Source organism: Spinacia oleracea, chromosome 1, assembly GCF_020520425.1.
Source record: "Spinacia oleracea cultivar Varoflay chromosome 1, BTI_SOV_V1, whole genome shotgun sequence".
Lineage (NCBI taxonomy): Eukaryota > Viridiplantae > Streptophyta > Magnoliopsida > Caryophyllales > Amaranthaceae > Spinacia > Spinacia oleracea.
Genome location: NC_079487.1, coordinates 90,562,882 through 90,578,114, shown reverse-complemented (window position 1 = coordinate 90,578,114; position 15,233 = coordinate 90,562,882). Strand labels below are relative to the sequence as shown.

The window sequence follows — 15,233 nt, the reverse complement described above, 5'->3', positions numbered from 1 at the left end:
TAATGATGATATAGTGGATCATCAACTTTAAACATTCTTGGACTTTCTCAATCCGTGGACCGTGGGTTTAATGATGTCTTCCACTTTCTCAATCCTTTTTTTTAGTTTTTAGATTACTTGTATTTTATTTTATAGGTACTCCGTATATACGAGTACACTAGTACAGAGTTGATTCATGAGGTAAACTTGAATTAAAATATAGTCGATGGATTACATGCGTGTGTTTGGCATTCCCTTAGACGACAGATTTAGATTGAAAATTGGAAATGGCGTGTGTCCTCCACATGGTAACCTAAACAATTCCATCACTACTCTCCACCTAGTCACTAGTGGACCAAACACCAGCTCAAGTAAGATGCACTAATTTAATGGTTAAGTATATTACAGTGGTACACAAATACAAATACGGAGTTGAATACTTGAATGGAGTTAAAGTGGGTAATTAAATTAGTTGGTCCATTAACTAATATGGGAATACAGGATTATATGCTTCTCCATTCCCTTGATTAAATGACAAGAGAAGTTACAATAGAAATATACTGTTTGGACTTTGGTTGTGGGCTTGTACATATATAGGTCGATAACCACAAATTTAAGAAAATAAAAAAAATTAAGAAGATAGAAGGTGGCAGGTGGTATTGTAAGACTGGGTGATAGTGCGATGTTTTTGGTCATATAAATTATGAAGAAGCAGTAAACAATGAGCCTGATGATGGAAGCGGGAGTGAATCAAGTTTGGAACCACTCTGAAATACGAGTTGAAAGTGAGAGTGATAAACAAAGGTAGTCCACTTGGTGAATTAAGCATGTCTTTCATATTTGACCCACCTCCGTACATTGCCTTCTTCATTGTTCCTGCGTAAACTGACACTTCCCTCCATTCTCGGCTTCGAATGTACATCTTACTTCCCTACAAAACAAGTTCCAACCCATTCAATTACTAATTTACTAATTAATAATACGTAGTACGGACTACGGACTACTTTTCCGTACACCGTAATAGTATTGCAATCCAGATATTTAACCACTTATTTTTGGGTTGAAGCTTTCAACTTTCAACTTTCAACTTTCAACTGATGGATTTGATTTCAAGTTAGCAGTCAACTTTCAACTGATGGATTTGATTTCAAGTTAGCAGTTTGGGGGGAACATACAAACATTATACATTATATTAAACATTACAATTTTACGAATTACGACTACAACCACTAGCCTTCTAAATTCACCCGCCCAATTGTTTCATCAGCTTTTAAGTATATCGTACATCGGCCCATTCACTTTTCATTGGCCCAAAAGATTCCCTATGTTTAACCAATCACTTTTAAGTTTTAACCATTCACTTTCACTACAAATTACTTAACTAACCACTTGATTAAAAGTTTTAAACAAATCCAATTAAAACATAATTGATGGACTTACTTGAGATATAACGAAAGGTACACGACCAAAGTAAATATCTACCACCGGAGATAAAATATGGACACCAAATACTTTAGATTTGTTGTCAATTATAAGCGCCGTTGAAATGTTGCAACTCAATAAGGTTGTGGCTACACCCGTTAAATCCACTCCCTCCGTTAGCTCAAATTGCTTCACTCCTATCACCTGTAATACATTTTACCAAATTAATACATTGTTCAAACTTCAATTTCGTTTCATGGAATCCAAATGGGCTCTACTTGGAACTGTTATATGTACTGTATGTATACATATTGATTCAATATATATTGTCCTTTTGACTCATTCGCACATGAAAATATGAAAATCCATACAAATCTTATACTTGTATCAAGCTTGAAAAAGTGTGCCTAAGTTCCTCAATTCACACAACTTATAAATAGGCAGAGGAGATTATATATGTAAGGCCCTATTCCTTTTACCTTAATTTTAGTTTTAAGGCTTTATTTTCAGTTTAGTTCAGTTCAATTCAAAAGAACTTGACTTATTCCGGTGGACAACCTCATTGATTTTTCTGCATTTATTGCATGTGATACTTAAATCAAGATGCATCGTGCATGTGATATCCAATTAATGCAAATGGATAAAATGTCCTAGAAGTTGAAGTCCATTATCAACTCAAAGAGATGAGCAGTAAGATAGTAGTAGTAATAGCTGCTATGTAGGTTTAAGGCCCATTGACAAAATTTAAATTTGTTATGAACTCCCGTCTCTCCTTATCCCTTAATATCTGCCGTATTTAGACCTGATCAAAAGGCGGGTCGAGACGGGTTTGGATCGGGCCAAAGCTTAAAAAACATCATATATGTCGGCCCGGGCCGGGCCAAAATTAGGTCGTTTTTCCATGTCCAACCCCATTATTTCGGGTCTAAAACATCGGGCTTTCGGGCCGCCCAAAGTTATAACTAAAAATGTAGTTTTTTTACGTTTCCCAAGCCCGTCAAAAATTTTAAATTTTCGGACCGGACCCGAAAATCGGGCCTAAAACTTCTGCTCAGACCCGCCAAATTTTGGGTCGGGCTCATCCTAATCAGGTCTAGCCCCTATTTAACTTATTACTGTATCTAAGACGCGACTTAAAACATACTCCTTCCGTTTCTGAATACTTGCAACACTTATGTTTGCGTGTAGTTTTAGGAATATTTCTAGGTACGTAATACACAAAAACGAATAAATTAATGTGCAATCGGGACTAATAGTGATATTTTAATTGTTTATGTGAGATAGAAATAATAAAGAACTGGTGTAAGTGGGTAAAAAGTAGAGAGAAACAATAAAGAATTACTCCCTCCGTCTCTAAAAGATTGCCTCATTTCAATTTTTTGGGTCAAACTTTGAAACTTTGACCATGAATTCTCATTAGCCTATAAGAAATAATATAGTCATGAATGTCTTGTTAGATTCGTTTGAATATACTTCATATTTTTGGAATTTGAACATTTATAATTTTTACGCGTGTAGAATTAGAGATATTTACGTTTTAAGTTTTGTTTTGGAAACCGTAAAAAAGTCAAATGGGGCAATCATTTAGGGGCGGAGGGAGCAGTTGTTTCAAGCCAAAAGAGGAAATGTTGCAAGTACTTCGAAGTAAATATCTCTCTACAAGCGTAAAATTAAAAAAAAAAAAAAAATTGAATTGAGTCCAACATGACCCCACATAACCATACTATTTTTTATAGGTTGAACCTTTAACCCAAAAAAATGAAATGAGATGAATATCGAGGGACGGAGGGATTATACTCTTTCCACATGCTGTAAAAACTTAGGAGCAGTACTCCTTATACTTAGAGATGTCAAATCGGGTCACCGGATGGGTTGTGGGTAGACCCATGACAGTCCGGGTCTATTCGGTTCGAGTTAAAAGTTATCGGGATCAGATCGGGTTTGGGTCGAGTCTATTCAGTACGGGTCAATTTCAGGTCAATTGTTGTTGGGTCCGGGTAAATTTCAGGTCGGGTCAAGTTCGGTTCGGGTAAAAAACGGACCCGGTGATCCCGTGTCGGGTTCTAAACGGGTTTATCGGGTCAAACCCGGGTCGGGTAACTTTGGGTCGGGTAAACTTTGACTCGGGTCATTTCATTTCGGGTCAATTCAACACCAGTTCGATTTCGGTTCGGGTCATCACAGTTAGGTCTCGGGTTGGATCGATTTCATTCTAGATCTTCTCAAGTCATTATCGATTAATGTTTTCATTCTATTTCTAATTAAACAAGTTATTAATCTACGTATTTACGAGTATTTTTAATTTACTAAACTACAACATTGTTATATCAATAAGAGTTTGTTTTAAGTTATAAGATGGTTAATGATTATATAACGAGAACCATATGTAAACAGTTGATACACAATATATATAAATCTACAGTAGAATATAACTCTTTAAGTTGACACGAAATTAAACTTACTAAATAATAACAGTTCGGGTGGAGTTTAGGTCGGGTCAAATCGGTGTCGGTTAGACAACAATTCGGGTCAAACCAAATCGGGGAAAATCAGAAATTTACCGGGTCTAATCGGTGTCCGGTGAAGTTCAGGTCGGGTCAAATCGGTGTCGGGCGGAGTTTGGGTGGAATCTAACCGGTGACAGGTGAAGTTCGGGTCAGATCAAACTGGTTACGGGTGGAGTTCAGATCGGGTGAAACGGGTATCGGGTAAAGTCAAATCGGTTACAGATCGGGTTTCGATCCTGAACTTTCCGGGTCAAACCAGTTCGGTTAGAATTCGAAACAGATAATTTTTCGGAGTCGGGTCAGTTGCTGACACCCCAACTTATACTGGTATGGGATTGAGGTCCGTTAAGTAATCCAAAGTCCTAAAGACGTGTGAATTTAAGGCCCATAAAATATGTTATCACAGTTTGTACTAGTGTTTTTAGTGCACAAACTATTTCATGTAGTAATAAGATTGTTGTTATGGTGTTACTCCATTTTACACACCTGGGGCCTCAAGCCCTCAACCTCCTAACTATTAATCCGTACGGGAGCCCGGGTTTGACCGTTTGATCCATTGACCTACAAATCCGGAATGAAAAATGACTGGATAAAACAAATCAGACCAAGGTACTCAAAATCTCAATTATGTGTTTAAGGGTTGCCTAAACTTTACTTAATGTGATAATATATAGTTAAGTGTTACTCCCTCCGCTCCGGAATACTCGACCCGCTTTGATCGGCACATAGTTTAAGGAACTTGAATTGACTTATTTAATTTAGTAGGTAGTAGTTGATAGTGGGGTGTTATTTTAATGTAGTTAGTGAGAGGTGGGTTAAGAGGTAGGGTTGGGGGAGAGTAGGGGTTGAATTTTTAATTATTTTTTGTATGAAGTAAGGGGTAGGTGGGTTAATAGGGGTGGAGTGAGAAATAATATAATATTGTTAGAATATTTCCATTTTAAGAAACAGGTCAAGTATTAAGGTACGACCCGATAAGGAAAACAAGTCAAGTATTCCGAGACGGAGGGAGTACATATGAAAATTAATAGGCATAATGAGTGACGGTGAGCAGAGATTAAGGTTTCGTTTGTCTAGACGAAAAATTCCGAAAAATAATTTTCTCAATTTTCTTTGTTTGTTTTGTTGAGGGGAAAACAATTCTCTCGAAAGTAGAAAACAAAGTATTTTCTTAAAGAATACCTTAAATTACTTTTACTATCTCATTTTAACTTCTATGGTTTATTTTTTATAACTTTTTATTAATGAAACTATTTTTCCTTCTTTTTCCTTAAAAACTTATTTTACATGGAAAATCATTTTCTAAAAAAGTTTCCCGGTTACGAAGGGAGTCTAGGCAGAGCTGGAATATACAAAGAGATAAAAGAAGAATGATAAAACAATACACATCTATACTCTATTAACGGAAAAAATGCTAACATAAGCATCTACTTCCTCCACTCTTTTTTAAATGACACAATTATTTAGGCACGTTTGCCAATGCACGATTTCAAACATTAATAACTCTAATTATGGATAAAGAAAAATTATAAAAATTTGATATTTAATATTGTTGAGACAAACATAATAAAACCCATGCGACCGTATTTTTTCTTAAGTATAATCCACAAAAGGAAGTCAAATGAGCTTCTGTGAATAGAGTCCAACACCCAATTGTGTTATGTAAATAAGAACGGAAGAAGTATTACATTATACTAAAAAAACATCAGGAGTGACACGTGTCACTTCCTGGTGCAAAATTTTCTCGCCAAAAACGTTTTTCTGAAAAATATCAACTTTATTTCTTTTTTATTTTAAATCTTTTTTTTATATAAACTGCTTATGTATGGGGAAAAGTTAATAGATATCTATATTAATAATTTGTTTAAAATGATTTTGGTAATATTTTAGTCAAATAGATATATCAAATGGAAAAATTAGCATATTAAGTTTGTAATTAAAATATGTAATACGTATAGGATCACTACAAGAATTTGTATTTTTAACGACAACCTAATTATATTAAGACGGGTTAAAAATCCCGTCAATAAGGAAAAATATGTAATACGTATAGGATATTATTGACGGAAAAAATTACATAAGGAATGACATATGTATCGATGGAAATTTCATATTAAAAGAGTATGTTGAAGATGTATTAATTATGCATTTTCTTTACGAGGAGAAATATATCGATTAAATATTTTATTAAAAAACGATATTTTAGATATCCGTACGAGCAATGGATCTAATTTGGTAAGATGGGTAAAAGACATGCATGAAACACATAAATGGTTATTCCGATGGATCTGGTGTATTTCCTTTACATACTTGATACTTGTATGTGGTAGAACGGAGTAATTAATGAATAGACGTATATTTAAGGAAAGAAAATAAAAAAAGAAAAATTACCTTAAGAGAAATGTTGGGAGGAGGAGGCTTGGTGACGAGGTAGAAAACAAGCAAGGCAAGCATGGCACTGATGAGAAACCTCCACACAAGTTGTAAAGTAATCCAAACTGGAGAAGTGTAAGTGTTGAAGGAGAAATATTGGCAACACTTTCCTTGTTCATCATTATCATAATTATAGTACTCCTCTTCACCATGTTCAACTTTTCCCAAATTTGTAACACCAGTACTAGTATATGTAGTAGCAGGAACAATCATCTTATTATTATTGTTAAGTTTTTTGTTGTTTTTTGCAGCTGAATTATTATCAAGGAGATCAACATTTGCATAATGATGATCAGCAGCAGCATGAGGTGGTAGTAGATGATGAGCCGGCATCCTGATGATGTTATTCTGGTGGACGAAAGAAGCTCGTGAAGACGAGCAAGGAGAGAGATCTGTAGTAGAGTTAGTAATTTGGTTGAGAAGTGGTTTGGTATTGTAAAGTTGTTCTTCTTTTAATTGTAAAGGAGAGTGGTGAAGATGGTAATTAGGTTGTTGATGATTACGGCATAAATCTGCAGAATCGTCAATACTAATAGTAGTAGTGCTGTTAGCATGAGAGACTGAAGATGGGCTTTGAACGACATAGTAGTTGCTGTAATTACCATACTCTATAATTGATTCTTCTTCTTCTTCCATTTCTATCATTTTCTCAATTCAAACTTTCAAAGGAAATGAGGCTATTTTTTTGATGGGACTGCTATACAACTTATTTCCCGTGACCGCAAATAATAAGCTGGTCCTGCTATATATCACTGCTAGTGCTATGTGCCTGCCCTTTTATAACACTGCTTCCAAATTAAAGACTTTACTTTTTGTGATTATTATTTTATTTGTGGGGAATATAATTATGAATAATTATCAATAATTATTCATTCTTGAGAGGGTATGTGCAACTATAATACCTAGCTACCTAGCTAATAATGTGCATCGATTTTCATCATTTGCAATATCCAAAAATATTACTTAACGTTATTATAACATCAACCTTAGCTTGCTAATCAAGTTTTGCTTTACTTCACTTGTACTTTTTATTATTAACTTTCTAATCATTAATACTATTGCATTATATTATTTCTTAACTATATTTCCGCTATATCTATCTATACTATATATTAAAAAGCGTTTCTACAAACGTCTACATATCGCATGACGCTAATTTCATTTAATATAATAATTAATTGGTATTCACATAATACTCCATACTAGTTATGGAACAAAGAGGTGCAAATGAGCCAATATGTTCATGAACAAGCACGCGAAAAAGCTCGGTCAAAACTAGTTCATTAAGAAAATGAAAAAGCTCAATCAAATATGTAAGGCTCGTTTATTAAACGAATTTTACTCGAACATGATCGTGTTCGACTTGTTAGTCTCGTTAGTGTTCACAAGCATCTAGTTAATAACTCCTATAGTTTAATTAAATAAATATATTTCCAAAATTCCTATAATTAATGATAGTAAGGTCCAAATTTTTTACAACATACTTGTGTAAATTTATCTTTTATGTTCGTAAGAAAGAGGATTGGTTGCAAAACTTGTTTTAAAGCTCATTCGATTAGGAACTCGATCTCAAAGTACAAACAAGAAAGTTCAAGTCGAGCCAAACAAACATTTTATTAAACGAGCACAGGTCGAAAATAAATAAATTAAAAGCTCTTTTTAATTCAAACATGCTTAGATACCAATATTCCTTAACAAATTTTTATATCATACTCAGCTAGACTCGGCTCATTTACCATCCCATGACAGTCACAAGGCCCACAACCACAACATCATCTTGAACGTTAGCTCCCATAATTTTCTGTAGCTAGTGGGCAGTGGCTATAGCAAATAATAATGGATATGAGCTAAAGCAACAAATAGGAGTATTGCTTTACACCGAATGAAATTAAACACCCCATCTTTTTTTAGCGGAGAAATGATGCGAAACTAAATCACACTTTGTCCTTCAATTTCGACTCATTATCATTATGCTTACTAATATTTTAATCTAATAATATAAAGGTTACCTGCTTTTAGTGTATGTTCTTACTGTTGCCAAAGTACATATGCAATAGTCCACTACATTATACTAAAATAGGACAGTATAAAACAGATACAGAAGTATGTCATTCCTGATGTAAATTTTTCTGTCAATAATATTTTTCCTAAAATATCTCTATTCTTTTTAGCTTCTATCATTTTTTATTAATGGTTTAATTATAGAAAAAAAATATTACATGGCAAATTTTATTTTCACAATTTATAAACAAAATTATTTTTTTCCATACATAAAAAAGGAAAAGGAATAGCTAGGCGCCTAGGCCCCTAAGTCTGTTCGTATTTCTAATTTGTTTTCTAGATTTCAACATTATTACGTAAGCACGGTATACACCAATATACATATATTGGTGCATAGATGTTTAATTTGTATTGCCCTTTGTGACTCATTCAGGCAAAAAAATAAAAGTTTTGGTACATAGATTAAGTTTCCATTACAAAAAATTAAAATTGAACAGGTAACTTTTCATGATGATTATGGTATAAATTTGCATATTAATTGGATGAAAATACACAGGAATTAATTCGGTATAAGATGATGGATTGATAATAAGAAGCTAGGAGGAGAGTTCGGTACTGACAAATAATACTCAAGCTCGTATGTTCTCAATTTCTCATTAATAAGCAGGAGGAAACCTATTTATGTAACTTAGCATATAAAAGACTCTACTATACTCCATATTAATTAACATAATATTGATATCGTAACATCCTTTCTCAGGGTGGAGCATCAAGATCTCGAATGCCCATCTTGTCAAGAAAAAACTCAAACTGTGATATGTTCATATTTTATAGTTTCAGGTTTATCATTGTAGGAATTGACATATTTGAATGCATTTCCTACTCATTTGACCCATTACAAAAGGTGATGTACTTTTGAGAGCACGAACATTGAGTTGGAAGAGTTTTGAAGCAAAGCGAATAACGAAAGAAGTAGAAAAATGACAGTATTCCTCTATTTTCATCATTACTCAAGTTCTACAAATCCAAATTAAGTGATTCTAGACTTCAAGAGCTTTCCAAAGAGTGGTCACTCGCCTAATTTCGACGAATAACGAAGGAGATATGGCATTTCGAAGATAGGGGATCTTGCAGTTTGTAAGCGCGCCCGATCGCCAGATTGGGCGGCCATTACCCGATTGGGCGACGACAACCTCTGGCGCGCATTTTACTTTAATGATTCCGTTTTTAATTTGTTTTTCTTGGGCAAGAGTATAAATATTAAGCCCTAAGTTATTTGTAATCATCTTATTTTCTAGCACACTTAGTTTTCCTTAGTTTTATTTTGCTCTCAAATATTGTCAAACACTTATTTTTATTCAATTCAAGTTCTAATCTTTTAGTTTCAACCCATGTTCTTCAATTAGGTATTAATTCATTTCTTATCCTTATAATTTAATTTCAATTCGTTCTTTATTTTATTCTTCGAATTTACTCATGCTTTCATTAATCATGTTTGTTTTGTTTAATTTAAATATGTGTGAGTATTTTATTTTCTAGGGTTTAGGGGATCCATGAATGCATGATTTGAATTGGATTGGATTTTATTATTGATTGTTGATTGTAATTTCTATAGCTTGTTTTAATTGTTCGTCAATTCTTTCCGGCCGTACTATTTTGATTGAGTTTGATGAATCTTAGATTATGCGTCGAGAGGCATAAATCTGATGTTCATGATCTCTGGCTATTAGATATGAATTGTTTCTAGTAAATTGCGAGAGCCTGCTAGTTGTTTTTCCTAAGGAATTCATTAGATTCAAGAGATGCATGTTTTCCTAGTTATGGTTATTGATTAATTGTTATTGTCCGTTGTCCAATCCTAGTCTGCATTTATGGTGAACCATTGCCCTAGATTCCTTTAACATTGATATTTTCCGATTTAATTATTGTCGTAGTTTTAGTCATAAAAAAGCAATATTTTTATCTGTTTCCCAATAATCATCTTTGTTTTAATAGTGGAAAGAACGCCGTTTCCCCGTGGATTCGATCCTGACTTCCCTTGCTATTTAGCTAGTGATTTTAGGTTTATCTTTGGTTAGGCGATACGACTTTAGCCTGTCAAACTGCATCTTCCCCAAAGCTTTGGTGAAGTTATCTGCTAACCGTACCTTCGTTGACACATGCGAATGACAAATAATCCCCTCTTTGATCGCATTCACAAAAAGCATATGACTCAATATGCTTTGTCCTCTCGTGAAATACATGATTCTGTGCGATATGTAATGTTGATTGACTATCACAAATTAAACATACGCATACCTTGCTTGTGATCTACTCTCAAATCTCATACGTAGTAGTTGCTTCAACCAATTTAACTCACATGTCAATGCTAGCTACTGTGAGGGGGTTGGAAAAGCACGAGGCTAATGCGTGACCTTGTCCCTCGTGGGTGTGACGTTTCTTTTTGTCAAATCAAGTGTAATTGGATTTCCTGTGAGTTTACACCCAATTGACTAGTAATATAGAAGTCGCCATTCAGTTTTTAACGACAATGAGAAAAAATGACAAAACCCGGTTATCGTGACATAAAGGGAGTGCAATTATGTTTGACCACGACGGCCGTAGGTTCCCTTGTGATCCCTGGTGTGGGGATCTCTCAACATACACCCGCAAGGTAGAGACTGAGGGTTCGGGGGACTGTAACTACCGAGAGGAGTACTCGCTCTTCGATAACTCCAGAGGCAGGATATCCTTACTAGCTCAGCATAAATAATTGAAGGGACATGCGTTAACTATTAAACTAACATGAGTTGATTTTAACAATATGCAACATATAGTACTAGATCGATCGCGATTATCTGATTTAGATTGTTTTAAGGGACCTAGCATGATAATCCAATTTCCCAACATATTATCTTTTATTAGGCGTGATAGAACAATCAGATTTAATTAGTTTAACAGTTCATAAAAGGGCGAGGAAAGCAATTAAACCATGGAAGAGGGACACATTACGACGCACCCTTGAGAGGTGCGTCACGGTTCTCAGAAAACTAACCACTTTGACTTTGCTATTTCTCCTTTTATTTAACGAATCTCAAATTATAGGACAGGATACGTTCTGTTCGATGTTTGGATCGATTGCGACAGAATGCGTGATCAGTTTTGCAGCGTGAGGCTTAGGCTTAGGGGTTTAGAGTCAATACTCAGAATAATAATTGTGTGCTGATTATTTAATTAAAAATATATATAAAGGAAAGTGAGGTAGGATTTTCTCTCTCTCTAGGATTTTCTCTCGGTGCACGTCTTTCACACGCGACACCGTCGCCATTGCAGGGAAGTCGTGGGGAGGAAGAAGGGAGGTAGCAAGGGGAACAGTAACAAGCCACGAGGTCCGACATCCTCATCGGCGGCCGTGAAACACCGTTCGATGACGGAATTATCGGGTATTCCAGCACTGGAGGTGGCGGTTGAGGAGGAGATTTTCACTCCGGTTTCGGGATTGGCGGAGCTCCGTCGCCAATCAGAAGTCAGGCGACAATGTTCTGAGTGGTTAGGAGTGGTGCGAGGTGCTTTGACCACCGTTGGTGCGAAATCCACCAATTCGCAGGAGGTATGCTCTGTTTTTTCTTCAATGTCTGATAAATCTGATGAAGTGCCTTTAAATGTTGATTCGGAAATACATGTTAGTCCTAACTCAGTAAGGAGGCCGGAATTCCATAGACCTAGAGTCAAAATTACACAGGATGATATTTGTGATGAAATCCAATTTTGGGAATCCTCTGTAGTTTGCTTTGTGTTGGGGGCGAATCCACCATCTCATGTAATTGAGGGGTTTGTTCGACGCATTTGGGGGAAAATGGGTGTTGACAAAGTAGCAGCTCTAGGTAATGGGGTTCACATTGTGCGATTCACTACTCTGGAGAACAGGGACAAGGTGCTCAATATAGGGTACCAATTTTTTGATAAGAAACCTTTCATTGGGAAGCCATGGGAGAAATCAATGAGTATCAATAAGGATGAAATTCGTTCTGTTCCCATTTGGATTCAATTCCCACAGTTGAATTTCATGTACTGGGGTGAGAAGAGCATGTATAAAATTGCAGGGATGGTGGGGAATCCTGTGAAGATGGACCAAGCCACCAAAAGAAGAGAAAAATTGCAATATGCTAGAGTCTTAGTGGAGGTATGCCTATCACAGGAGTTGCCAGAGATGGTGGAATATGAGAATGCTGAAGGAGAGGTGGTCAACCAGAAGGTGGTGTATGAATGGAAGCCAACAATCTGTGATGTGTGTAAGGGTATGGGGCATTCCACTGATCAATGCACCAAGAAGGCAAAAACAGTTTGGAGGCCTAAACCTATTCCACAACAAGCACAGAAGGGGGATGGTGGGGGTTTTCAGGTGGTAACAAGGTCCCTTAGACCAATCAGAACAAACACAGTACATACACCAACACCTGTCAGAAACTCTTTTGATATTTTGGGTGAACATGTATCACCAAGGAACTTAATGGAGGGAGTGTGTGATGAACAACCAGCAGTCCATGTTGCACAGGGGGTGATTCTCCCTACACAACATGGATAGCATCCTTTGTTGGAACATAAGGGGTCTGAACAAGAGATCTAAGCAATATGAGATCAAGAATTTTCTCCTGAAAAACAACATTCAATTGTTCAGCCTCTTAGAAACAAGAGTCAAGGCTCCAAACCTTGGCTCCATGTACATAAATGTTTGCCCTGGTTGGTGTTTCTCTTCTAACATCTCAAAACATGCAGGGGGAAGGATAGTTATTGGGTGGAACCCAAACTGCTTCACTGTTAACATTGTTTCCATGACCAGCCAACTCATCCACTGTTAAATCATTACTGGCAGCAAGAAAACAAGTTTTGACTGTACTTTTGTCTATGCCATGAATGAGGCAAGGGATAGGAGAATTCTGTGGGATGATTTGGAAGTGATTGCTAGAAGGATTGGAGGTGCTTGGATTTGTATGGGGGATTTTAACAATGTCCTCAATCTGACAGATAGAATTGGTAGCCCTGTAAGATTAGGAGAGGTCCAACCTATGAGAACTTGCTTTTCAAACTGTGCTATTGAAGATATCAAGACTGCTGATTGCTTTTATACCTGGACAAATAAACAAGAAGGCTCCCATAGGGTTATGTCAAAGATTGACAGGGTGGTGGCAAATCAGTTGTGGTTAGACATGTTCAGTGATGCAGTGGCAAATTTTCTTCCTGAGGGGAGTTTTGACCATTGTCCTGCTATCATTCGTACCTACAACCATGATAGCTCACATAAACCTTTTAGGTTTTATAATATGTGGTGTAATTCACCACAGTTTGATGAGATAGTGCAACAGGCTTGGAGAGTTAGTATCACTGGTTGTGCAATGTTTAGAGTTTGCCAAAGGTTGAAATTGCTGAAAAAAGAGTTTCATAAGTTGAATAAAGAGGGCTTCAGTGAAATCCATGCTAGAGACATTACTGCTTTGGCTGATATGGTGGAAGTACAGCAACAACTTCACCAGAATCCTATGAATGATGACCTCAGAGAAAGGGAAAGAGAAGTCAGCCTTGTGTATACTTCAGTTCATAAGAGCTATTTGGAATTTCTACAACAGAAAGCAAAGGTGGACTGGCTCACTACTGGTGATGAAAACACCAGGTTATTCCATCAAAGTTTGAAGAAGAGAAGACAAAAAAATGCCATATACTCCATTGTTGATAGCAATGGATCATGGAAGGATGACCCTATGGAGGTGAAAAATGCTTTTCTGGAATACTACATGCAGCTGTTAGGCACCACCCCCCCATCCAGAACTCATGTGAAATCTAAAATCATTGCTATGGGACCTGTGCTGAATGAGAGCCACCATCTGCTCCTTGCTAGAAGTGTCACTGCAGAGGAAGTAAAAACTGCAATGTTCTCCATTGGAAATGACAAATCCCCAGGCATGGATGGATATGGCAGTAAATTCTATAAACAGGCATGGGGTATTGTTGGGCCTGAAGTAGTAGAGGCAGTGCAACAATTATTTGAAAATGGAAAGCTTTTGGGTACTCAAAATGCCACATCCATTACTCTTATCCCTAAAACCAACTGTCCTACTACAGTCATGGATTTCAGACCTATTTCCTGTTGCCATGTGGTCTACAAATGTATTACCAAGCTCTTATGTTCAAGACTGCAATTGATTCTTCCTGATATAGTTTCAAAGAACCAAGGAGCTTTCATCTCAGGAAAAAGTATCCTTCACAATGTTCTCATTTGCCAGGATCTGGTTAAACATTACACAAGGAAAGCAGGGCCAAAAAGCTGTATGATCAAAATTGACATCAAAAAAGCTTATGACACTGTGGATTGGTGTTTTGTGGAAGAGATGCTTAAGGCTTTAAATTTCCCTGATCACTTTAGCAAACTCATTATGGTGTGTTTTACCTCCACCAAGTACTCTCTTCTCCTCAATGGTAGCCCTCATGGGTTTTTCTCAGCCAAAAGAGGGCTTAGACAAGGGGATCCGCTCTCCCCCTTGCTTTTTGTTATCTGTATGGAATATCTTTCTCGCACAATGATGTATGGTGGCACCTTACAACAATTCCAGTTTCATCCTAGATGTTCTGGGTTGGCTCTAAATCACTTATGCTTTGCAGATGATGTTCTGCTGTTCTGTAAAGGAGACTATCAGTATATTTTTTGCATGATTCAAGGTTTGAATCTCTTCTCCCATACCTATGGCTTGGTGGCAAGTAAAGAAAAAACTGCTATCTATTGTGTGGGAATGGAAGACACTGATGTTCAGAGAATTGCTTCTGCTTCTGGTTTCTCTCTAGGATCTCTCCCCTTTAGATACCTAGGGGTTCCAATAAGCTCAAGGAAGATCAGAATTGCAGATTGTGAGCAATTGGTGG

At 36.5% G+C, this 15,233-nt stretch overlaps 1 protein-coding gene across 1 annotated transcript; it reads right to left on the bottom strand.

Moving 5' to 3' along the window:
* Positions 1–411: 411 nt before the first annotated feature.
* On the bottom strand, positions 412–7,087 carry LOC110777834 (uncharacterized). The gene is made up of 3 exons (XM_021982422.2): positions 6,300–7,087; positions 1,420–1,605; positions 412–910 (listed from the first exon to the last, which is right to left on the bottom strand). The coding sequence occupies exons 1-3, from the start codon at positions 6,984–6,986 to the stop codon at positions 611–613; spliced, it is 1,173 nt and encodes a 390-aa protein (XP_021838114.1). The 5' UTR covers positions 6,987–7,087; the 3' UTR covers positions 412–610.
* Positions 7,088–15,233: the final 8,146 nt, after the last annotated feature.